The 26820-nt window shown below is 40.4% G+C and overlaps 1 protein-coding gene across 1 annotated transcript; it reads right to left on the reverse strand.

Moving 5' to 3' along the window:
* Positions 1 to 4850: 4850 nt before the first annotated feature.
* On the reverse strand, positions 4851 to 26820 carry anln2 (anillin, actin binding protein 2). Its single transcript, XM_075471099.1, has 22 exons — positions 26712 to 26820; positions 25682 to 25781; positions 25390 to 25557; positions 25075 to 25170; positions 23273 to 23457; positions 23019 to 23111; positions 22176 to 22263; positions 18192 to 18526; positions 18002 to 18096; positions 16670 to 16799; positions 16273 to 16408; positions 15685 to 15873; positions 15433 to 15559; positions 15267 to 15315; positions 14409 to 14468; positions 14288 to 14320; positions 14178 to 14199; positions 13942 to 14051; positions 11775 to 11861; positions 8291 to 8398; positions 8054 to 8199; positions 4851 to 6121 (listed from the first exon to the last, which is right to left on the reverse strand). The coding sequence occupies exons 2-22, from the start codon at positions 25773 to 25775 to the stop codon at positions 5965 to 5967; spliced, it is 2508 nt and encodes an 835-aa protein (XP_075327214.1). The 5' UTR covers positions 25776 to 25781; positions 26712 to 26820; the 3' UTR covers positions 4851 to 5964.

Raw genomic sequence — 26820 nt, forward strand, 5'->3', positions numbered from 1 at the left:
GATCAAATCTCTCACAGATTGGCGAAGATATCGGTTCCAACAATCATGAAAAACAGACACGTTTGAATGCATGAAATATTTATGTAGCCTCCACATCAGGAAAAAAGCAAAACAATTTAGCTGTTTTCTGTCCTCGCTTTAACAGCAGGGGGCGCCACCTCTGGTGAGAAAATGGCCCCAAACTGAGAAAGTTTTCCTGATATGTGGTCATTAGTCGCCTCGACTCACCTCCTAAAGTGCCCCCCCAAAGTGTTTCTCATCCCTTCACACACAGCAGCCATGCAACCTGGAGCTCAGCTGTTTACATATACATATATTTAACATATGCAGCGAGTGCACTGAACCACAAACCTACTGATCAACTCATTCAGCAACAAACATGGCTACAGTGTTGAACTCAACCTCATATCTGCGGCTACATCCATCTTTTCTCTTCAGTCTACGTGAAACTGGTGTCTGTTCTTATCTGTTAGAAAGCAGAGCGGATAAAATGGTCTTTTTCATACTTATCCTGACCTGGAAAATGCTAAAAAAAAAAACTAAATTCCAAACTTTTCCAGACCACACAGGAACCCTGGAAATGAAACCTCTGCCCTCGAGTATTTTTGGTACATGATAATATGACAGTATTGCATAACACGCCCAAATCCCTTTACCCATAAAAGGATTGTAACTTTCCATCCACAAATCTCTTATTTTTGTCCTACTAACGAGTCTCCTCAGCGTCACCTCCTGTATTGTTGCTACACAGGAACGACTTCCTCCAGAGCCATGTAAGGAACGGCGCTGCGGTCGACCTACCAGGATGTTGTGCGGGGTGTATTCCTGCCAGGGTGGGCTCACATCGATAAGGACAACAAGGCCGCCGACCCACTGTCCTCCAGTCACACCGACATCCAACCGGTCTGCGTCTCCGACTGCTCTGAAACCCTCTTTGATGCAGAACTCTACAACAAACAGACGGAGATTCACGGCTGTCCTGCAGGATGAAATCACACAAAAGGTCCTTCCATTCAAGACAAACTATTTCTCAACCTCCTGGTTATGCAAAGTACAAAGTGTGAGTGTGGACACCCACTCGTTCCATTTTATGTTGAAAAACTTGAATCATTAAGAAATAAAACAACACAAATCACTTCATACAGTCATTAAAAAGTCCTCAACGTAGGTATATACGCTGCTCCACACAGGCAGGTGGAGGTCACACACTGTTGCGCCTCATTTTGACTTTTCCACTGAAGTTGGATCAGCCTGTGATGTGATTTTCCACTTTTATTTTGAGTATGATTCCAAATGCAGACCTCCATGGGATAATAATTTGGATTTGATCTTATTTTTCTTCTCAACGCATTCCACTATGTAATGATACACTTTATTTATAACGCACCTTACATTTACAACAAACTCTCAAAGTGCTACAGTGGGATAAAAGACAAATATTAAGATCAAAAGCAGGGACAGTAAAATGCAAATAAAATACACAAATAAAAGTAGTGATTCCTTTAAATGCAAAAAGAAATAAAAACAGGACAGAGCATTTGAAGGGAGATCATTAAAAACATTGGGTAAAAACAAAGGTTTTCAGGCCTGTTTCAAAGTGTTTACGTAATGAATAACCATTTTAAACTGGAATATTTCATTCACTGAGATCTAGGAAGTGTTATTTTTAGTGTTCGCTTTATTTTTTTGAGCAGTGTATAAATGATTAACAGCAGTTCATTTGGAGCCCCGTCCACATCGATGCTTCCCAGAGCTGCAGACTCCGAGCAGGTAAACGGATGGTTTCTGCTGCACGTGTGGAGGAGGTGGCCACACCCGAGAGACTCTTTAAAGCTTTAAGGAACCTCTTCAGCAGCATCCTGCCGTATAACAGCACCTGGTTAGAAATGAGTGGGGCAACAAGCCAGTAAACACCTCCCGACTTAGAGCTGCGTCACATGACCTGACCTCAGCGACCCAGCCTGGATGGTTCCGGGTGAGTTGGAGCGTTTCCAACGAGAACTGAAGTGATGTAGGAACTAGGGCGGATCGATTTAAAATATCGATAGTATCGATACTTGTGTGATGGGAGATGGATTCTTAAGTTTCAGTTTCTCTTCTGTACAACTCCAGGCATTTACAGAGTTCTTCTCTCACGCTCAATTAGCTTTAAGAAGTTTTAAGTTTTCTATAAACATTTCTGAGTTACTTAATAAAAGTATTTTTATTTGCCTGAAAACTTTTTCCAGTGTTTTATTATCATCATAAACACGATTAAGTAAAGCCCTCGTGGGAACGCCTTTTTTTTATCGCGGCCACGAGATTTCAAACATTATTCTTACATCACTCCTTCTTCTTCTTCTTTTATATGCAGTAGTTGTACATTATCAATACAGTCCTCGGGGATCGTTATATCAGACGGTTTCTATCATGGCCATAAGAACAATTTGAACATTAGGGGTTCAACTTGAAAGAATCTTAAACTTTAAATGCATTTATTTGTGGAACAGTCTGGAGACAAAATAAAACAAAGTGCAAATATAATTCTGTTTAAAAATATTGTTTTGTACCTTTTTTTAAACAAGTACGTGGAAGAGGAAGTATGTTAACGGAGGACGATGAGGGATAAATATGTGAATAGAATAGGGTTAATTGTTATATTGTAATTTAATTAGTATATGGTATATATTTATTTATGGGGATAGTTTTATATATAGATATATTATTATTTACATTTATATTTACAAGGATATGTGTGTAGTATATATTTATTTTTGTGATTATATATTTATCTAGATATTTAGGAAGTGTATATATGGCATATATTTATATAGGTGTATTGTAATTAGGGTATTTACAAACTGAAGAGTAGTTAAAAAGGGCCGGGAAACTAAAAAACTATTGTACTTATTCCCATTCCTTTTTCGAACAATGTGTGGTGTTTTGTTATGTATGAGCACTTTATGTGATTTAATTTTTTATTTTTTTTTTTTACAAATACTTACATACATTTTCTTTTTTATACATGTTCGAAAATAAAAAATCTATTTATTTATTTAATATCTGCGCTTTTAGTAGTATAGATGCTTTTTTTATGTTAGTTTCACACTGTGGAAAGCAGTAAAACTTAAGAAAAGCGTGTAAATAACCTGGTTATAGTGTTATAATGAGCAAACTGGAGCTTCCATTCACATGAACAGATTAATAAACCTGGTGGTGGTGTGCTGCTCCACCAGCTGCTGACACAGCCAGTGTCGTCCTGTTCAACGCAGCCGTACAGAAAGCAGAAGAAAGTGCTCCCCACCCCTTGTTGTCATCACCTTGAGCTCCATAACACCCAGCAGCGCCTCCACCCAGAGGAGCTATGGGACGAACAGGAAGTCTAATTCTAGACCACTTCCCGCATGACATTCCTGACCTGAGCAGCCTTCCTGCCCGACTCTCTCAGGCTCTCCGTGTGCAGCGGACCCCGCTGACACTTTTACATTCTCTCATATGTGACGGATAATTAGCAGGTACAGGACGAGGGCGCGTCGAAATCATAGAAACAGGAAGCATTCAAACCCAGAACATTGTGTTGTTTTTCTAACATCGGTAATTATAAACCAGCCACGTTGATCTTTGTGGTAAAAAGAAATCTGTCAGTTTGAGGAGTTTTAGAAGCCGTTTTGATTAATTTATTTTATTGGTTTTATTATTTGTCGCACATTTCAAAGTGCTTTACATAAAATAAAAGCATTACAGCGGGGAATACATAAATGAATATAAAGAGAAACAAATAAAATGACTAAATGGAACAAGTTAAAAGAAGTTCAAAGATATCGAGCGTTTATATTCTCTGAACATATCAGATGAATTTTGGTCCTAAACCAGAAAACTGTTTTTTTTAAACCATCAGCAGGCTTTTAAATCTATTCTGTGACTGACTTTTGATCAATTTTATTCATAGTTCTTATTATGTTCTATCCTTTTATTCATGTTTTCGTTTGTTTGTGTATTTATTGTACAAATTTAGTTGTTGATGATCTTTTATTTATTTATTTCGTACTTATTTTTAGCTTTAATTTATTTGGTTCTACCCAGTCTCTGGTGTTTCCTCACTGCAACTCGCTGACAGTAAGAGTGCTTCAGTCACCTTCCTTCCAGTATGTGTGATCTGTGTACGTATAGATGTGTGTGTGTATAAGGCTTTGGGTTTCACTGCTTTCTTTTATTTCCTTCCATCTACCATTTTCTTGTATGAAAAATGCTACATAATTAAAGTCTGATTGATTGATTGTAAAGATTTTAAAACTGGTGTGATGTGTTCAGACCTCTTAGACTAAAGTAAAATAAGTTGCTACAACACAATCTCTATGGGAAACAGGGTTGGGTTAACCCTGAAGATAGCTAGCGTAGCCACCACACCGCTAAAGTGTGCAGAATAACTCGACTGTTTCATTGAAAGAAAGAAAGAACGAACACACAATCTTTTTACTGTTGATATTGTTTATTTATAGTTATTTTTTCATTGAAATGTTCATTTTTACTCTGATTTCCCAATTTAGCATTTAAAACATTTTTTTTTATGTATTCTGGTGGTGTCTATTTGTAATGGAAAATCAATGCGAACATAAAGTCAAGAACTGTAAATAAATACTAATGTTTTAAACTTGTATCTAGTTAGTTAATTAAGGGTGAAGCAGAGATCAAAGGTGTTTGAAGGTAAACGGATTACCTACTAGTATGTGTGAAATATCTTTCTTGCAATGTAGTGCTCATATGCGTTGTTGGTAATTAATTTACCACTTGAACCGATCACTTTACTCGCCATCGCCTCCATTAGCCCCCCCGAGAAATTTGTCAGGAGCCGCCACTACGTTTCCATCCATTTATTTCATTGGTACCTTCCATGAAGTGCACGTGGAAGTCCACAAACAACATTTATAACAAAGTGACAGACTGAAAGGTGGAAATACATAGAAAAGAAACAACTGAGTACATTCATCCCAGCAGCCTTCGGTTTATGAGCATTTATGAGTCCACGTACGTGCACCAACTCAAAAAGTTTGGTTAAAAATACGAGTGAACTCTACACGACATTGTGTAAGAAGTTCAACCCCAAATTACAAGTGACTCAATGCTGATTATGACGAAAAATTTAACAAAAACGCCACAGATTTCCTGTCCCATTCGAAGAAACAGCGAAATATGGACCGATGTAGAATTTCAGGGTCGACGACGACTTTACAGATTCAAAATGACAGAAATAAGTTCTTATTATAGATCAATTTATTCAAAGAAAATCCCATATTTAAAGAAAAGCCTTCTCCACATCAACGAATGCATTTACAGGCTGAGGCTTCATCATCAGAACAATTAAACGGCTAATTATAAGTTTATATACCAAGCAGACAAAAATATCTGACATTTCAGAGGATCAAAATCCACCTTTAACACGACGTCACCTCTCATCAAAAACATCCCATCAATTATACGCAGACTGTGCGCCTTCATAACACACGGTCCTTATTAAACAAGCTCCCATTCAAACGCAGCGAGTATTAGTTCTACAGCTACATCATTTGTAGTGTTTTTGGCTTTTTCAAGCACAATCTCCCATCCTGGATTAGTTTATTAGATTTAAACGTTTAGTTATTATCACTTCTTCATCCTTCCAGTTTAAACAATACAAAAATAGAATCTGAATCCAAATAAATGCGTAAATCAAGCCGCAGGAGAGGCTTCGCTTTCGCTACTGAAACTGAAAGCTAAAGCAACCGACCCCCCCAAAAAAAAACTGGAAAAAAAGAAGAAAATAAATCTAAATAAAACCAGATTTCCAGAAAAACCCGATGAAGTAAAACTACAGATTTTCAATCAGCAACTGTGAGTTTGCAAATAAAAGTGAAAACCAACGATAAAGATTGGATTCAGGTTAAAAGGAACACAAAAAGATGAGACGTGTTGCGTCAGTGCAAAGTGAAACAGGCCTGCTCCAGGATGTTACAGAATGCTCTCCCTCAGGCTGCCGCTGCTGCTCGTGTTCGACTGCTGACCTTCTGCCTGCGTTCGGTTCCACGTGTGAAAGTCCAACAGGGCTTGGTTGAGCTTCTCCATCCAGTCCAACCTCTCCTGCTTGGTGTCGGACGAAAACCAACACCTGAAAAAAAACAAACAAAAAAAACAAAACAACGGCCAACGTCAGTCTGAGGTTCAAAATGATTCTTATCGAGTTCAGGCCGTTAAAGTAGTTTTTCTACCCATGTGATTTCAGTGCTGGCTCGCATTCAGAGCCCAGCGTTGAGCCTTTGTTTTTCCCCACAAAAGCAGCAAATTCAGCACCGAAAACTCTTTTCTGGCCCAGAACAAATAGCTGCTTCCACATCAGGAGCCAACCAGACCAACTGAAATGTGAGCGCCGTGTTTAAAAATCCAGCGCTTTTTTTTTAAAGAACTTATTACACACCCGTTGGCCTCCAGAGAATGTTTCCTGGCACCTCTAACCTTTGTTAGAAATGTAAAACACATAAAGGGACATTTATTCATTTGTTTTGGTCATGTGACCGTATCCAGACTTTCTGGGAGGGGGTACACTCCGTAATCCAGGAGGTCATTTCTGTCTCCTCAGTCATACCCCAGATACCAAGTCTTTGTTGATAATTCTTTTATTTCTGGCTAAAAAATGTATTTTGCTGAGGTGGTCGACTCCCCGGGTCCCTACCGTTTCTGCTCTTATTCCTCTTGAGAAGTTGACTCATGACTTTAACCATAAACCAGACAGTTTTGGAGGATCTGGGAACCATTGAACTCCTTCTTACAGAAACTTTAACTGATCATCTGTCGCTGGAAGAGGAGGGCCGACTGCTCTTCACTTTGTTTTATTTTGTTTATTTCAAACACGCAATTAACTTACCTGCCTCCTGTCATCTTGCTGATTTTGTACATGTATGTATGTGTATATATTGGTGTATGCATGGATATATATATTTATATATTTGTAGAGATACATATTGCAGCGCTCGTGTTAGTTTGGGCTGGGATTTTTTTTGTTTTGTATGTTTTATTGTCAGTTTTGTTTTTCTAATGTTTGTACATTTACAACTGAAAAACCAATAAAAAGAGTATTAAAAAAAATTAAAATAATAAATCCAGCGTTTAGTCTCCTCAGTTCAACACGGGACTTCACATGAAGTGAAAGCATCAGTGGAAGAACATGAGCTCAGTGTTTCTCTCATTTTCCTGCCGTTTAAGGTTCGTCTGTGAATGTCACCCAACAAGCATGAAGAGCAGCGTTCACAGACGCCAAACTCTGTTTGCAGCTACACTCATTAACATATTTTAAAATGGTCAGCTGGCGTTTGGAAGGAACGACACGAGACAAATGCTGTAATCTGTTGTTTATGTGAAGGTAAACGGTCTTCCTGCTCTCTGTTTGTCTACAGAAATAGACTTTTAACCCAGCATGAGACTCTGTTTCTGTTATGTTTTAATGTTGTTATTGTTTATTATTGTTTTTACATTGTTCTTATGTTTTATGCCTTATATTTCGTGTTGTTACTCATGTACAGCACTTTGTTTCAGCCATGGCTGTTTTAAAGAGCTTTATAAATAAAGTTGAGTTGAGAAGTTCAGAAAATACTGAAGAAGAAGGTGAAACGTGAACTAAAAAGACATTTAAAGAGCTCTGTGGTGGCTTTGTGGGGGAAAAACAGGAATCAGACCAGATTTTTTGCTAGAACGAGCTTAGAAGTGGCCCTGGAGTCACTGTGGTCTTAAAGGGACACCGTCAGCTGGCTGTGTGCGACTGTAGAGAGCGAAGAGAACAATAAAACAGGTTTCTGTGGCATGAAAAGCAGCTTTCAGTGAATGCCTCAAAGACTGAGCCAGGATGCAGGACAGAATTCCAGCGGAAACTCAGCTAAAATCAGAGCAGTCACCTGCGCCGTGACAAACAAAACTGTCTTTTAGGTGATAAAAAGCGTTTCTCACACTTAAATTTGACCGATTATGAGACATGAAAATGACAAACGCAAAAAAACTTTTAAAAGACACATTTAGTTTTAAGGGCGTCGGCAGTTTTGTGCAGACTTACTTGGACAACGTGTCCTGGTTTTGGTCCTGCTGCTGCGCGATGTTGCTCACCAGCTCGAAGGTGAAAGGTCGAGCGCATGAGTCTCTCTTGACCGGCCTGACGCACTGACTGGGAGACCTGGACAGAGAGATGCTGCCTTCTGCTTCCTGCAAATAAAAAAAACAGAACAAACAAGAGGCCCAAATTAAAACTCCCGACGACAACCAGCTGTATGCACATCTGTTGGTCCGCCCGTACTTTGGTTTCTCGGTCATTTGGATGGTTCCAGTAGTACACGTTGCATCCCTCCAGGACAAAATATCGGCGATGCCACAGCCCGTATCCGCTGATCAACTCAAACATCGTCTGGAAGCAGAACCAAAGCAGCAGAGCTTAGTTCAGTGCAGTTAAATGCAATCAAGGTGATGAAAAAGGACACAAAACAACACAATTTCTGATTCACCCACGAACGCATAGTTAGACATTCAAATACTACGAGTGTTTTCTGTGGTTTGAATCAACAGAAAAAGAGTCAGATACTTTTTAAGGTATACACAACAATGTTAGGCGAGTAAAGAGCAACACGAGGTCACCAGAAAGGACGAAGAAGCAGTAACGCTTCTGATTACGTCATTTCCATTTCGATTCAAACAACTCAGCTTCAGTACAAATTGGGTACGGAAGCCCAGAGCGGACATGGTACGTATAAACTTTTTTTTATGGTTATCTCGTTATAACGAGTTAATTTACCGATGGTTTTCGAGATGACTATATTTTCTTGAACGCTCAAGATCCATTTCTCAGTGTTCTTAAAGCCTTTCCAAGAACGGACTCGAGCTGAAAATGTCAGATTTTGGAGAACCCGACATAGATCAACGCATCAGATTTGACTTCTGTCGAGGTCTAACAGGCTGAAACTGCAATTTGTTCGTCTTGTAGAGATAACTTTCATATCAGCCCGCGTCATTTAAGGAGACGGCCGGCTCGACTGCAGCTCAACAGGCGTTTACACCTCAGTGATCCTGCTGATATACTCGACTTCATCAGTGACCAGCTGAGGGGAAACAGGCCGTCTCCATGGTTACCGGATGATGCACCAGAGGTGCCGTTATTGTTTTCTCGAGAAAACGAAATGCTCGTCACACCAGCGGGATTTGCTTTGTGCATTTTCACAGCAGAATTGTTACACAAACGCTCCATGTTTGATTCATAGGCTACTTTATTCAGTTTTTAATGAAGGGGGGGTAAAAATGGCTACACCTCTGCCAGAAATACATATAAACACAGGCGGGCTGGGGAGAAAAAGTGGCCTCGAAAACCATCGGTAAATTAACTCGTTATCTCAAGAAAACCATAAAAAAAAGTTTACACGTACCACGTCCGCTCTGGGCTTCCGTAATTGGGCTTGGCTATAAAAGAGGAACAATATTAAAAGTATTCGATTCCCTTTTGTTAAGTTCTTCTCAGTCAGCATACTTTCTGTTTCCAAAATGCTGCAACACATCTGCCTGCAGCTGTGCTGCTTCTGCCATGTTTTCCCTCTCCTCAGACAGTACAGCCTCCTCAAGACATGAGCACGAAGCTCGTTGCTCAAATCGCATCACGAGACGAGTCTACGAGACGGCTAGAAAACCCCCAGCAGGTAGCTCACAGCGAATCCTACGATCTTTACATGCCACCCTTTCAAAAACATCCCTGGGATGTGATTTTCTTTTATCCTTTCCTAAAGATAAACACTCCACAGGAAGGGACGCATCGAGACAGAGAGCTGCGTTGGGTTTGGGAATCTAATAAAAAAAAATCCTGGGGAAATGTCGGTCACGGCTCCGAGTAATCGACCACAATGAAGTCGGTAAATGAAGCCGAGAAGATTTACGAGATGCAGGTTTCTTTTTTGTTTTCAAACACTTTAAACGGAGGGTGGGATAAGAGAAAAACAATCAATGCATAGCTCTTAAATGGAAGCGTGAACAACCACCCCCACTGTCTTTGGCTTAGTGAGCTGACCTCTTGCATCCCTAACGAGAAATTAATGTACAATCTATAACAAAGACCAGATAAATTTGAGGGAATATGGGGTAATCTGATTGGGCATCTGAACACAGTTCAGTTGATTGAAGGGCCACACCAAAACCAGATATAGCTGCTGTTTGTTTGTTTTCATTTAAAGCCAGTTTAGCAGCTGTGGCTATTTCATGGCTAATGCAGGTAATACATTGCACTTGACACTAAATATCAACAATGACATTTATAAATAAATACATTAAATACGTTTGTTCACATCAGTGCACTTTAAAAAGTTTAAAACCTTTAAAGGTTGGACCTTATTAAAAATACCTACTATAGTACCTTTTTTAAAAGACTGCTGCCTTTTTATTCTAAGGGCAGAGCAAGATAGAATATGCTTAATTGATAAGGGATTACCACAAAGATCACATAGGGGAGGTTCACCTCCAGTTAACAAAAAAACATGAGTGAGTCTAGAATGTCCAATTCTACACCTTGTATAGACAACTTGATCATGTCTACATGAAAATGACGGAGTTGTGATTTGTTTCACAGTATTACATATTTCATACAGCTCATTTCCAGCACGGTTGTCCCATTCGGCTTCCCATTTATCCATTATGTAGGAAGAAAGTACAGGTTTGATATCAGAGACAGGGATTTGGCATTCAGTAATATCTTCATCCAGGGCTCCTTTAGCAGCACTGTCAGCCTTTTCATTACCGCTCAGGCCCATGTGACCAGGGACTCAACAAAAAACAATGTCCAGGTTGAGTTTAGTTAGGTGATCCACTTTTCCAAGTATTTTGGTGATCGACGGGTGGTCAGTCTTTAAAAATTCCAAAGCCTGAAGGCATGACCTAGAGTCTGTGCACATCAAGGATTTTTGTTGGTTGAAACTATTCATATTTTATTTGGCTTTTCCTTATATATTTATCTATGTATTTTGACTATGTACTTCTCTTCATATATTTTATTATTTATTTACTTTGTTTTTGCGTGCTTATTTTATGTTATGATCTTATTGTATTATAATTAGTATTTAAGTACATTTCTGTAAACATATATACCAGTAATGGGAAATGGGGGGGGGTGGATTAAAAAAATAAAAAATGTTCACAATGAGTTATTCAAACACTTGTCTTTGAATACGGAAAAATCCAATAAACAGAATGTTAAAAAAATAGACAAAACAATCCACAATTTTGAGCAGAAGACCACACAAACCTCCAAGCGGCCGGTTACTGTCAGAAATATCTGTGAAAGATACTATTCTGCCATCACTGTGACATCATTAATGAACACTTTCATGTGTGACTCGCTTATTTTCAAGATTACAGTCTCAGAAAGTCTTTTTTTAAGATTATAAAATGACTGTAATCATGGCGACGGATGTGAATCTGTGCTTAGACGACGTGTGCAAACTGCTCGCAGCCATCTGAAATAATCCTGATTAGTCAGTGGTGTAATAATGGAAACAGGCCTATTGTTTACAAGATAACTTATCAGATTTCCTCAACACAAGTGTGAGCTGCTTATCAAGCCAGGACTACCTTTTAAACTGGTTGCATCATTTCAGATAAAGACGTTCAGGAGCATGGGTTTCCAGCTCATTTCTGCACAGCTTGAACCCAACATCCAAGATCAGAAGCAACGTCTTTCAAGTATAAATATGACATAAGGCATCCATTAGGTTGTAAAAGACAAAAAAAACAAAAAAAACAGCATCACTGACCAGGAAGCCTTGGTGCTGGACGCTCGAGTGGCTCTCGCTGTCCAGTCGCAGGTAGATGTTGCCCTCTAGAGGAGAGAGAAAAGGCACCTGCAGCCGGAAATAGGAGAGTACAGACCGTCAGATAACATTTTCTTCTGCAGAAAGGTCTATTTTAAAATCTTTTGTTCTGGTTCAAAGGTCAGCAGATCGGGTTCCAACATGTGTCAAATGTAAGAGGTTTCCATGACAAAGACACTTTTTAAAGAAAGGTTACAACGCTGTGTAAAATGTAGATTAAAACAGTGAAACATTTTATTATTTCATGAAAAACGTTTGGCTCCTCTTTGAGTTGGTGGCAGCGACAGATCTACAAAGAAGCCTGGAAAAGTAAGCCGTGCTAAAAAGAAACAGCTGCACTGGAAAAAATGCCCCTCCAAAAATAAGTAAAAAAAAACAACAAATAAAAGACGTTTTTGCTTGAAATAAGCAAAAAAAAAAATCTGCCAATTAAACTAGTGAAAATCGGCTTGTCAAGATTTCTTGAAATAAAATGTGATATTTAGGACTTTGAAATTAGCTTAAAAAACCTCTTCAATTGAAAAAAAAAAAAAGCTTGTTTCATGTGAAATATGACTCAAAACAAGATGTTTTCAAGACTTTTTCACTTAACAAGATATTCAAGATTGTAGATTGATGTATTGTATTAAAACAAGTCCCTATATCTGGCTGAAATGGTACTTGTTAGGCAGTTGTGTCTTATAGCAAGTGTAATGAGATACTCAATGAGAAAAATATACTTGGTAAGATTTAGATTTTTTCCAGTGTGGAGGAACACGTTGCAAATAATTAGGTTAACTGGCAACAGGTCTGTGAGCAGCTCTGCATTAAAAACAGACCTGATTCTGTCCTGGAAATCGCTGCATGGACACTTCCAGAAATCCCTCTCTGTGAACAGAACTCACCGTAACATCCACAAATGCAGGTTAAAGCTCTGTCATGCAGAGAAGAAGCCATAATGTGAACATGATCCAGCAACACTACTATCTTCTGAGGACCAAAAGCTCATTTAAAATAGACTGAAGCAAAGTGGAAAACTGTTCTGTAAAATCATATTTCAGCAGGACGATACTTAAACACATACTGCATCTATTATGAGTGCTGTTCTGTTCTGCCTTCAAACCTTTGGAGCATCGTGAAACACAAAATACAACAAAGACCCAGGAACGTTGAATCCTCCATCAGACAACTACGGGACAACATTCCTCCCCCAAAGGTCCAGCAAGACGTTCACAGACTTGTTGTTAAAGGAAGAGGGGAGGCTACACGGTGGGAAACTGAGACGAATTGTTGCCATCAGGTCCAAGATGAGCCGATATTTTTCATGAAATAATAAAAATGTTCCACTTTCAACATTTAAAAATTTTTTATGGATCAAACATTGGTTCAAAAGCTTTGCAAATATTTTAACACAGCGTCCCAACTTTTTTGGTTTCTGAATATTTCACTTTAATAAAAAGGCAAAGAGCAGATATTTAAAGGTGAAATAAAGTCTCTACGTTGCCGTTTCCCCTCCCCGGATCATTCAACTATAAACAAAATGATGCGATTATAATTAATTACATATTTAAGAATGAGCTTCAGTAAACAGATCCCAGGAGTCACAATGCTGACAAACATGGCTGTATAAGGATGCCGCCTAGCGACTCGTTTATTAGCATGATTGAGAATAATGAAGAAAAATGTTAAGTTTTACACAGAACAGAAGAAGAAAAATGAAGAAGTGAAAGGGTGACAGTGTTGTGAAAACAGTGAAACCTTTTCCAGAAATTCATCTCCAAGCAGCCTCCTGATTTTGCCTTCAAATTTCATCTGAGTGGAAGAAGCAGGGCAGAGAGGGGGGGTGGGGGACAGACAAATTACATCACCGGTGAGCCCACCCACGTGTGGAGACTTTTAACAGCATAAACAACAAAGGACCAAAGTGATGAAGAGCAGCATCTGTGGCCCAGTGTGCTCAAAAATAACACGTGCTCAAATGTGCAAAGCCCAGTGATAGTGTAGGCAGTACAAGGACTCACTCAAACAACTTTATATCACTGAGTTGTGTTTGCTAATTTTACAAAATACACAATGTTGACACAGTCTTATCAAAGGAAACCCAAAACAGCCCTTTTCAGAGAGTAATTACCTTATCCAGAGGGAACTTGGCGTGTCCCAACGAGGCCAAAGTGATCTTATGGGAGCCCACCAGACAAAAGTTACTGGAGCGACGAGGGTTGAGAGCCGTGGGAGCAGTGCCTGAAGGTCAAAGGAGCTCAGATTGAGTCATTAATGAGCACAATAACTAAAAAAAAAAAAAAAAAAATACAGGCAAAATAAGACCAAAAAAAAAAACTTCCAATACTGACTAAAACTAAAACTTACTCGTCAAACTGTTACTGGTTCTCTGTTAAAAACAGAAGAAAAGGTTTAGTGATAAACGAGGTGGGAGAAAACAACCAGTGAGAGTCATGAAATATAAGCCGAAAACTCACTGTGAGGGTATTGAGAAGCTTCCTTGGTGTTACCTGAATATTTAAATTAAACACAAACCAATTAGGTGTTATTGACAAACAGACGCCCGGCTCGTAACGTGTGTGAAAGTTGTCCACCGACCCGTGATTTGGTGGCGGCGACGGTCCGGTCCGTGCTGCTGATGGTGCCCGACGTGTGGGACTAGATGCAACAAAAACAAGCCCATAAAACCAGAGAAACCCCAAAGACTGACAGCATTTCAACAGCTTAAACTCTTAAATAAAGAAGACTTTCCAGTGGCGCAGACAGCTGGAGTCACTCCGTCTTCGAGTGAAATATTATCATGAAGACAAGAAGCTCATATCTGTGTTTGTTTGCTTTTTTAAAGGCTCAAAGAATAAACAGACGATCCAACTCTTCCTGATATGTGTTTGTGGTACTTTTACTTCCCTTCTGAGGGGCATCTGTCATGTCGGTCATCGGATCCAAGCCTGACAATAACTAAAGTCCAAAGAAAACCCAGTAACATACCATCAGCTCCTGTTAACATTCAGTTAACCCATAAAGAAGTGACATTGGTTTCCCAGTGTGTCTGAGTGCATGTTTTGCAGTTATCTATATGAGAGTGTTTCATTAGTATGCGTGTTAGGTTTCAGAATCGCATGTGAGAGAGTTTGATTGTAAGAAAATTCTGAATAATGTCCCCGGTGGCTCGATACAAAAATACAATACAAAAACGAGGCAACATGTCATCCAACAGCTACTACAGATGTGTTCCAGCTGTGTATACAAACTACTAACCGCATTAAACAAGATTCACTTCACCTCAGGCATGAATAAATAAATGTGACTCTTATCAACAACGATAGAGGAATAGGGAGCAGCCTTCCTCCTTAAGCTCACCCTAACAAACAACATGCACATGTCAAAGCCAGAAGAAACACAAACAATGTAGAAACATCTATTACTGATGTCCAGAGTTCTGCTTTTAAGTCTCACCAGGCTGTAGACTTCCACATCAATCTCAAAAGATGAGCGAATATCTTTCCTGAAATATCAAGGAAACAAAGCACTGCATCAATCAATCAATCCAACATACTCTGGGTACAAATCAGCATTTAACGCCGTCACAAACAAGGACTCGTAATGAAACAAAGTAACTCACAGCGTCACAGATGTTGGGAAGGAGATGGTGTCTCCATTTCGAGCATCAGCAGCCGTGGCCAGGGGAGTGGCCACGATGTTGCAGGGCCCGTAGCGGATCAGAACGAAGAAGTAATGGCTCGGTCGACCTAAATGGGTGCACAACCAAAATAAAGGACTGCTGCATCTGTGTAGTTAACCGTTGGCTTTCTGCAAACAGGTCAGAACTGCTCGGTAACAGTCATTAAAAACACATGCAGGGAGATTTTCGTGCCTGTACGGTTGTGTGAGGAGCAGACGAATTCCACCTTCAGAGGCAGCTGGATGTTGGTGATGCCCACCGTCCCTCTGCAGGGCTGCTGAGAAACGTATTCCGTGTCCTCCTTTGCCGCCTCTTCAGATTCAGAGCTCCTCTCCTCTCTCAGTCTGGTCACCTCTGCCAGCAGGGCAGAGCGTTTCTCACCTGTCGAACACACAATTCAGACCAATACTTTGAATAGAATTAGTAACAAGGGTTGTGAATACCGTCGGAGTCACAGGCTGCTCTTTTAGAGTGATTTCCAGTGTTAAAAGTGCTGCTTTTACCCAGTTTGAAAGCAGATGATGGCGTATCTCTTTCCCTCGCCAAGGGAGATAACAGCAAAACTACTGATTTTTACCAGACTTGATGAGCATAGGTATAGAAATAATAAACTGATGGTGTGTTTTGGGATAAAAATAAAGGCAACTTTGCTTCCCAAGATGCTAAACTTGCAAACTATTACACGACAATCGTGTTAATACTGAATAAACGTTTGCATTTGATTTGCTTTCGTGCGATTCATTCTTTTCGGTGTAAGAACTGGGACTGTGCTGAACATACAGGAGACCAGCAGCAGCTTCTCAGCTTCAGCCTCCTCCAGAGAGCCTCGTCCGTGGTCCGCGTCGGTGCAGCAGCTCAGAGCATGCAGAGTCTGGTTGATCACAGTCTGCAGTTTTCCCGCTTCTTCATTGAGACTCTGGACGAAAGCAGCACAACAGCTATCGTCACGAGTGAAAAGCAGTGTGTCAAAGATTCATTTCAACCAACTTAAAGACTTCTCTCAGGAAGTAAAATCTAAGGAAGATGGGATCGTGTCCTCAAGGTTTCTTTTAAAAACAATAAAACTTAATATAAAACCTTGGCCTCTGCTTTCTGACCTCAGCAGGCCAACACACATCTCATCTTGAACAGAGGAATTCTCACTTCTCAGAAACACAAACAAAAACGTTGTACACACAGCTATTTTCTCCTTGGTGTTGACGGAGGGTTGAGGCTTGGGCGTCTCTGGAGCTCGTCTCTGAACTGCAGGAGTGACGCTCTGAATGGTGGGGAGCTTATTCTGTCTCTGTGTGCGGTACGCATCAATGCTGTCAAACACAGAACAAACGTTAAATCACAGCATCGTGTACAGTATAGGCTACAAGTCCGAAATCACAGAACACCGGTTCCATCACTGCTCTCCCAGCCTGTGAAACCGCTGCAGACACTCCAGAACGCGGCGGCTGGTCTTCGATCAGCCGAAAAGAGCACACGCCACCCCTCTGTTCACTGAGCTCCACTGGCTACCCTCAGCCGCCCGCATCAAACTCAAGTCACTGATGTTAGCCTACAGAGTCTTTAAAGGGACAGTTCGCCTCTTTTGACATGAAGCTGTATGTATCAAACGCAGCGCTGAGGTCCAACAGAACCAGGACTGAAACATTACCAGAATCAGTATTCAACCTGATGTCGTTTAACACTTTGATCAGAGCTGTTTCAGTGCTGTGATGACGTTGGAAGCCTGATTGAAAGTTATTGAATATTAATATACGATTATACTTTGGAGCATGTGTAGAGGACCTTAGCCCATCTAAGTCATACATGCAGGGTGATCAGGCCCCCCAACTGTATCATTTGTGTATGTTAGTCCAACTTTAACTTGCTAACGTGCGCTCACTATGATCAATGACCAGATGGGCGCAGTTCAAACTCAGCAGGACATGCTACGCTTGAGGATGGTGGATAAGTTTCATGTGGACATAATTTTATCAGTCTTTTACCATATCTAACCCGACTTTTTCTTACGTTTGTCATTCTCTTCCTCCACCTTATTGTAGCTGTTGTTTTATATCAACACTTTTCCTCATTTAGACTCTTAAACTCAACTCATCCCAAATCATTTTCACCAATATTCGCCACTGCAGAAAAACTAAAAATTTGTAAAAACTGATGTTGCAGCTCATCAATGACATATCCCAGACCTAATAATCCCCCATAGAATATTTCACTTTGCACTGCATACATTGAAAATACAGCAGTAATTGTGTGTGTTTTTTTAACAGAAAATGGTGTTTACATCATATAAACCAGTATTTAAAGGGTTAAAATTTAGAAAATAATTGAAAACTTGGTAGTTATGATCAAAACTGAAGTGGAATAAAAGATCGACGGAAAAAAAGCGGATTTTTTTTTTAACGTGATGTTTTTAGGTCATTTTAAAAGGGGACAAAAATGTCCCTTTTCAGAAATTAAGTTGTGTTTTAAATCAGGTATGAGGGTTAAATGTTTAAGAGTCCCATTAATTTAGTACCTGTAGAGAGGAGCAGATTCAGCCGGAGGGGTGCTGGTCCCCTCTGGACTCAGGAGCAAAGATGGAGGATTGGACACCCGAGTTGCTGCCAGTCGCTGTTGGGGCAAAATTAGCAGAAGAGTCATAAAATCTATTGTTCAGAAATCAGCAGAGAACACAGATTATTTGCTTCTATTGTCTATAATCTCACCATTGGGGTGACCACGGCCTCTACAGACTTGCTGAGAGGAGAGAGGATGCCGCTTGGAGGAAAAGTGAGCAGCTCATCTCCGATGCTTTCAAGCTTTCCGTTCGGATCGCACTCCTCCTCTTTGGCGCCCGCTTCTTCACACTTGTCCTTCTCCACGTCCGTGTCCATCTTGTCTTTGCCTTCGGAACAAACACCGATGCCACTATCGCGGTCCTCTGCGTCTTCGTCGCGCTTTTTGTCTTCTTCCACCCTTTCGGCATAATCCAGCACCTCGTCAAACATCTGCTCGATGAATTCAGCCGTGTTGGTCTCATCGTGGGAACTCGAACCGGCTTCTGACAACAGAAATACAAAAAAATGAATCGAATCATCAGAAAAAGTGGATGGCTGGTGAGTTTCCTGAAAACAGAGCGTAACCATCATTCCTTCATGGTCACATGTGCATCATTCATTTCATGACTTATTCCTGTAATACTGAGGATGAAATAACGGTTCTTCAATGACACGTGTAAACATCTTGTTCCATGCAAGTGCAAAATAAACCTCTCTGAACACCACCTGCTTAGTGTAAGCCCGTTGTCTTACCAACAAGCTACTTCACCCATGTGCTCCACCCGTTTAACGCAGCCCAGGTGCCCGACACCTACGTCCTCAGACTGATCTCACCTGACAGACTCGTCTCTGCCCTGGACTCCACTGACGTGTCGCTCTCAGAGAAAGCAGAGCTATTAATCAGCTCGGGCTTCAGGACGAAGGTGACTTTCTTTGAGCTTTTTCTTCCCTCTTTCTCTTGAGTTTCGTGCGTCCGCCCATCCAGAACACCTGGCGTCTCCATCGCTGTCGAACTCTGAGCTCCATCGTGACCGTCGGTGTGTGATGGTGCACTCTCATCTTTTCCTGAAAGTTCTGCTACATCTTCAACATTCCTTTCACGATCCGTGTTCCCTCTCTGGCTTTCTTTCAAGGCTTCAGCTGCACCTTTTATACCGACCACCTGGCCAGGTTTGGACTGTTCAAACGCGTCGGAGTCATCAGTGCATCCTACCTTTTCCTGCTCTTGTTTCTCAACACCTCCTGAAGCATTGCTCTCATGGAATCCGCCACAGGACTCAGTTTTCCCTCGGTCACCTTCGGAAACGGACTCCTCTTTCACAGAATCATTGAAACTAGCTTTCTGATCTTCCTGCTTTTCAGCAGAGTCAGCAGTCTCAGCTGAGGCAGCTTTATCGTGGTTTGTTAAAGCGCCTCCTTCCTCCTTGTCCAGTTTGGATGATTCTAACGCCTCCTTAGTGCAGACCTCCTGTTCTTCATCTACGATAGATTCTTCATCCTTGTGCGCGTTGCCTTGAGGATATCTCCACATCTTCAACTCCTCGTCTGTTGAGGGCTCGATCTCCACCTCATCACCACATGAAGAATCGCCCAATATCTCATCTTCATCGTAAGTAAACACCTCACACGTGTCCTCTTCATTTAGTGTGGAAACCTCTGCTGCTTCCTCCACTTTTGACTCGTCTGGAAGAGTTGACTTTGAGAATCTCTCTGACACAATCGGATGCTCGCTGAACGACAGCTTTAACACGGTCTGGCTCTCTGGTGGCTCTGAGCCTGGCCGCTCGTCTTCATTTACAACGGAAGCATTCTGCTCTTTCTCCTCGCTGACTTCACGAGAGCTTCCAAGCTGTGCGGATGCGGCTCCAGAGGCCGAGGACGACCTTTCACCCGATGAAGGAGTCTCGCATCTTATTACGACACCAAAACCTTGAATTCAACACCATGAACATCGGAGCAGGGTTTACGGTGGTTAGTTTACATCAAAGCCGAGCAAAAAGAATTTTAACAACTGCACAGAAAGATGATAACTACCTGGTGGAGAAGGGAGATTCAGCATATTTACATGTGCTCCTCTTTCAGTGGTACAGTTCAAAGCACACCATTCCTAAGCCCGATAGATGTTCATTCAGATGTACCCAAAAGGAGCAACGAGTGTCTAAATTTAAGTCTTGCTTTTTGCTCAATAGATTCTGGGATCACCATTTAACAAAAATGACTAATACACCAGTTATTCATGTCGTAATTTTTTGGGGATTCCCTAAAAAAAAAATAAAACTGGACTCCCACAAACAATTTAATCAGCAAGACATTATTTATGTCTTCATTTGAAAGGGGGGACGCATACGTTAGAGAGATAAAGGACTTTTTACACTGAATCGGAACACATATTTGGGTATTTACGGCTACCGCCAACTCAAAAACCACCAGGGTTTCAAAATATATGGGAAATAAGTGGGAAGTCGAAACTCGCAGCAATTCCTATCAGATGTTATAAAGTTCAATTACCTTAAAGGGATAGTTCGCCTCTTTTGACATGAAGCTGTATGACATCCCATATTAGCAATATCATTTATGAACATTTTCTTACCCCCTGCTGCGTCCTGTGAGCCGAGTTCCAGCCTCGTTTTGGTGTTGACAAAGGTAGTCCGGCTTGTTGGCTGGGGCTAAAAAAATAAAGCGTCTTGCTTCTCAAAACAATATGCGTTCAAAAGAGTAATATATTTGCATCACAAAATCGTTCTCCAGGAAAAAGTCAGACCTCACATCGCTTGGCCCTATTTTCTCTACCTTCGTATCACTGCCTGCTGTGTAGACCGAGCAGTCCCCTGCTTCAGAGCAGTAAACACCGTAACAGGCGCGACTATCGGCAGCAGGCAGTGATACGAAGGGAGAGAAAATAGCGCCAAGCGATTGTGAGGTCTGACTTTTTCTGGAGGGACGATTTTGTGATGCAAATGTATTACTCTTTTGAACGCATATTGTTTTGAGAAGCAAAATGCTTTATTTTTTAAACCCCAGCCAATTAGCCGGACTACCTTCATCAACACCAAAACGAGGCTGGAACTCTGCTCACAGGACGCAGCAGGGGGTAAGAAGATGTTCATAAATGATATTGCTAATATGGGATGTCATACAGCTTCATGTCAAAAGAGGCGAACTATCCCTTTAAGACAGAAATGAGCTTAAAAAAAGGCTCCATCAGTAGTTTGTGCAGTGTTTTATATTCAGAATAGGAAATCTGACTTCTAATAAGCTTCTATAAGAATAAAACGAGTTTTCTTGGTGGTAATTTAAGGGGAGTTTGCTGCATGTGCCTCTGAGGGCCTTCAGGCTATTTACTGTACCCACTGTCATACTTCTTGTACATTAAGAATTCCTCTTTAAATCTTATACTATTTATTTCTACTGTCCATAATTTATTCAATTTAAAGATTAGTTACCAAAAAAAAAAAAAAGGCTTCACAGCTGTTCTACTTGACCATTAATTCTCACAGCTAAACTTGGATAGTGACTCTTTATCAATCTGAGTCATGCTCAGTCTAGACGATGATGAAGACGTAGCAGCAATCTCAGACACAGTGGCGCCAGACAGAGATTGGGTCGAGGCCACACAGAATGATATCAGGAAGTATAGAAGGAGCTCACAAATAAAGGTTATTGGGAATTACCGAGCATGCCGCCATGTTCATGTTTCTGTGTCGTTCTTGTTAATGAAGTCCCCTTAAGAGGCTGAAAAGGTGAGTCCGACGACTCGTTTCTCCATAACTTAACAACTTAAGTAACAACACGTCTGAATTAGACATAAGTCCAACAATTATGAATCAAATAATTCGATTTTATTGTATTTTTCTGAAGCGTTTTAAAGACTATGGCACAAGAACTTGAGTGTAATGACACCGTTTACAGTCGATGAGTTAAAATTGACAAATCATCAGCTTATATTGTGAGTATTTGTGTTCGAGACCGGTTCTCATCATCATATTTTGTCAGATTTTTCACTTTATATAGCTTGTGTTATAACCCTACTCTACTTCTGAGTTTAATTTTTTTTCTTGAGCTGCCAACATTTTGCTCTGTGGGAATAATTCATGCATTTCATTTAAGAGTCACAGACTACAAGGGAAGCCTACACAATGTTAAAAGTCCTACCGGTCATATTAACAGAAGGTTTCTCTGCATCTGCTGTCGGAGCTTCAACGAAACTGCCATCTTTCATCTCAGCATCACTGTGACCCTGCTGGAACATCAAGAACAGCGCATCAGGATTTAAGAACAATATATACAAGCTGATGTGGATTACTACGAATATACAAGTGATTTTAAATACAAGTCACTAATGAGAAGGTGAAATGGTGAAGAAAAGAAAAACAAACCCCTCTAAGGTGGTAGTTACACAACGTACACGCTGTACAATACAAAAGAAAGGAGGATAAAGCACCAAATTATGCTCCTCTGTCGTCAGTGAACACCAAACTTCCCCAAAACCACAACACAGACTTTAAAGAGACGAGTCAGAAGTGAACTTCACACCTCCAAAGAGTTCAAATGAAGCTGGTAAACGTGGTTTAAGAGGTTGTTTCTTATGTGATCCACCCACTTTAAGACTCATCACTCCGAGCCGTGTAAAAATCAGTCAGTTTATCTTGTGTTTTTCCTTTTAAACATCACTGACTCACATCCCAGAGCTGCATGGGAGGCCAACAAACTCTCCTTTTAGAGCTAGGAACCCGGGGGGAGGGCGATGGGGAGCCAGTGGGGTTCCTTCCCTGCTAGGGTTCATTTAAACCGGCATGTAAAAAGAAAACTAACTGATAGAATGACAGCCAACAAAGTATCTCAAATAAACCCCGACTCACGACTTTAAGTGTTTCAGTGGATGCTTGTTACACATTTTTGAGAATTAAATACACAATAAAGTCAATTAATGGCAATCCTATTCTAACAAATGGTGACAAATTTGACTATTTCACAGGCAAAGTATCACAAACCCACCAGAGTTAGTGAGGAATCGGAGCTGCTTCTCTTCAACCAGGCGTTTTCACTGATTGGCAGGAAAGGCAACTGGTTTAACTCCTTCTCCCGTTCCTGAACAACAGAACAAAGATTCTTAAAGCACATTAAAAAAGGCTTCATTGGGCTGTTTTTGAATGATAAAAGATATCACTAAGTAGTCATGGTATATTATAGATTATCTGCAGTAGATTATTTTAAATTCTTCTGGTCTCAGGAAGTGAGTGAAAGCAAACCTGACGGATACGGGAAGCCTGCGTGGAGCTGGGTGTTGTTGAACACTGGAGTTTCTGCTGAATGCCACACACAAAATTGGAGCGGGTCCGCGGGCAGGCGTTAGTGGGGCTCTGCATGAGGGTGGGGCTGTCCTGGGCTAGCGGTGCTTTAAAGCGCTCCATCCGCTGATTAAATTCTCCTTCACCTGGAAGTTACACATTTGTAAAGAAATATTTTCACGAGTACAAATTAAATCGGCTTTAAAAACCAGTGACTGTCAGATAAATTTCCATTAATGCCAAAGACACAAAAACAGATCACTGTACAACACAATTAGACTTAATTGGATTAAAGGAGACATATTGAGGATAATTCCTTTTCCTGAGGTCTTAAAGAAATGTGAAATGTTGACAGAATACATTATAACTTCCTTTTTCAACTATGATTTCAAGGCTCTTTCCCTTGTTTCTCATCTTAGAGCATCAGGTGAGTAACGACTCCACTCTCCTGTGGGGTGCGTCGTTATTGAGATCCGTCCTCGAGCTTCGAGCCACCATGGAAATATAAATTATGGTCTGCATATTACTTTTATCTGTCATATTTTACAATCTTAATCTGTTTTTACCTTACGTGCCCAGGGACTACAGGTGGAAATTAGCAAATGTTGCTACAACCTGGCACAAGGCATCTCTTCTCTCTCGATTAATGCTTTTGTGCATTGTCCCCGTTTTAAATAAATAAATAAATAAATAAATGAAAATGAAAAACGGATAGAAATTACACTCCATAACTCACGGTGCACATTAATAGCACCGATCAGAGCATGCAGTTCCCAGCCTGAGCTCACACTTCAACCCTCCCTAACATTAGAAAAATACTGGCAGCTTTATTCTCAAATAATTACATTTCCAGCTGGTATTGAGCGTACTGTTATTTATCTGTTTAAACACTGCACCACAGATAAGGAAGGCAGCCAGGTAGCTGAATACTCCTTTTTTAATTAAAAAAACTCATGGAATCAGTCCTCTGTCATATATTGGCTCCATAAACCATGGGCTTCACCACAGGCTCATTCTCTGTGTTTGAAGTTTCTAACAGTTAAGAAATGCTGCTTATGTCTGAGTTTCTAATGGGTGTAAATGAGTTTAATGCGTTCAATGACAAACTGCTTGTCAAAATTTCTGTCTGGCGGAAGAAAAAAACAAAAAAAGAAGAGCTAAACTCTTTCTTATGGTAAGTGAACTATTAGCTGCTGATGAGAATTTGGTGTTAACAGCAAAGCAAAAAGAAAAAGCAAATTAATCAGAATTCCTGGGGTACAGTGACTTTAAAGTTGGAGGATGAGGACGAGGCTGTACGTTGTGAATCTGAACAGCTCACTGAATGACATATTTTCAGACCTAAAGAGCCTGAAACAAAGTGACGTGGTTGTGCTTTTAAAAGTCGTGTCGGTGGTGACTTTAGCCACTAAAATATCTGCTCTCTCCCCACAATGTGCCCATCTTTCAGTGGACTTTATAAATAAAAGTACCATGGGCTCAAACACAGATATAATTCTGTGGCCAAAGCTGAGGAGGCAGAGACATCATCCTCAGATTGGATGGTTTCTAGTTCAATTAGGCAAGATTCTGAACTCCACATTACCCAGTGTGTCAATTTTAAGGACAAAAAGGAATCTGATAAATAATGTTTTTCTTTTTCCTTTTCAAAAACTCAGTATTCTACACTGATAAATAGTAAAGTATAGTTGTATTCGCAAATTAGTATGAGATGGTTTAATGGTCAGACGTGCATGAATGTGAGTGTTAATGTGAAACCTCACCCAGGAGATGCTCTCCGGCACCTTTGTCGTGAGCAAAGACTGATGGGCAGTCAGCTCCGCGATCCGAGAGGCAACGCTGGGTGACAGGAACGTCTCCTGAAAAAATAAATAAATAAAATAAAGTACTTATACAACATCTTTCTGCCTTGTCGCAGATTCATCCAAACCTTGACATCGGGTATTATCGTGTTGCACACTGCAGGTTTTACTGAATTGGTTTAAAGATGAGATTAAATTTCAGACTAATCCCATTAATAAATATGTGACTGGTCACAACCTTAGTAGGTCTATTTCAGGAGATGGAGGAACAATTACCGTCTCTTCTCTGAGTGAGCAGCTGAACTCGGGAGCGGACTGAAGGAACCATGGGTGTGTCCGGCTTCGTTTCTAGCTCAGTCAGGCGTCCAGAGGAGGACGGTTTAGGACTCCGGTTCTCCTGACCAGCTGCTTCCAGACGGCGCCGTTTCTGGCCATCATTAACCTCTGACACAACAAACACAAAGCTTGTTAGAAAAAGTCTCGAACAGAAATACCTGTAAAGGCTTTTGTAAATATGTGTAAATCGTGTGTAATTATTAAAAATCTGTAAGTACAAGCACAAACAAACCTGGTGCCGAGAGGATATTATCTTCTGAATCGGACAGAGGTTCTCTCTGCCTCTTCAAGTTGGCATTGCCAGAATTTTCCTCACCAGTCTCCATAGTGAGCTGCAAACACAGATGTTATCTGCCGTTATCTTATCTTCACTGAATATGTATTTCAAGAGGTCCGATTTCACCGTTACTGAACAAAAAGAATAAGCAGAGATAAGCCAATGTACCAACATAAATGACTCTCTCAATATCCCAAAGAAAACAATTAAATACCCTGATATCAGTCTGAATCCAAGACATCTTTTTAACCTAAATGCTTATTTTACAGATTGTTTTAAGGTCATTTTGACCTTGGTGTTAATAACAATTGGTCTTTTATTTAAGCTGTGTTGTTTGTGTAAATGCCAAAAGTTGCATTGAAAAGGGTGATATTGTCAGGCTGCCATACAAACCTACTGTTCTACCCATGAACAGTATATGATTCCCTATTAAAAACAGGTCGTTTACCTTAATGGCACCTGATTGAATGAAGGATAAATACTAAATGCTCTTTTCAAGGGTCTTCCATCGTGTATAAATGTTCTCACAAGATGTTCAAATTAAATATAAAAATAGATTTGTTAAAACTAAAGAAAACACATGAAAAAATGGTTAACTTTTTCAAATGAGACGTGACAACGCCCAGTTTTAGCTAGGTCATGTCATATTAAACATCTCAAGTAGCAGGTAGCTGTGCTAGCTGGGTAGCTAAATAAACACACTTTACTATTTAACACAGCTAACTTAGCAGCAACAACTTTGAGTTAAGTTGCTGAGTTTATTTACTCTACTATGGGCAAAATAAGTCAACATGCCATAAACAAAATTTAGTCTGTTAAGCTAATGTTAGAGCCGCATTACACATCAACCCCAGCTAGCTACAACCAGCTATAAGACGACTAAACGTTAGCCTAGCTACGAGTTAGCATTACAAGCGAACTACAACAACGAGTAGCTAGTCCAAGTTAGTGAATATTTGTTTTAAATAAGCTGTTCATTTCTTACCAAAACAGGCGTCGATATCGAGCTGCAGTTGTACAACTCCTCGCCAGTAACTGACAGAAAGTACAAAACAACTTTCTTGTCGCAAGTTTTCAGCGTCCTCCTCCAACTT

Source organism: Odontesthes bonariensis, chromosome 7 (assembly GCF_027942865.1).
Source record: "Odontesthes bonariensis isolate fOdoBon6 chromosome 7, fOdoBon6.hap1, whole genome shotgun sequence".
NCBI lineage: Eukaryota > Metazoa > Chordata > Actinopteri > Atheriniformes > Atherinopsidae > Odontesthes > Odontesthes bonariensis.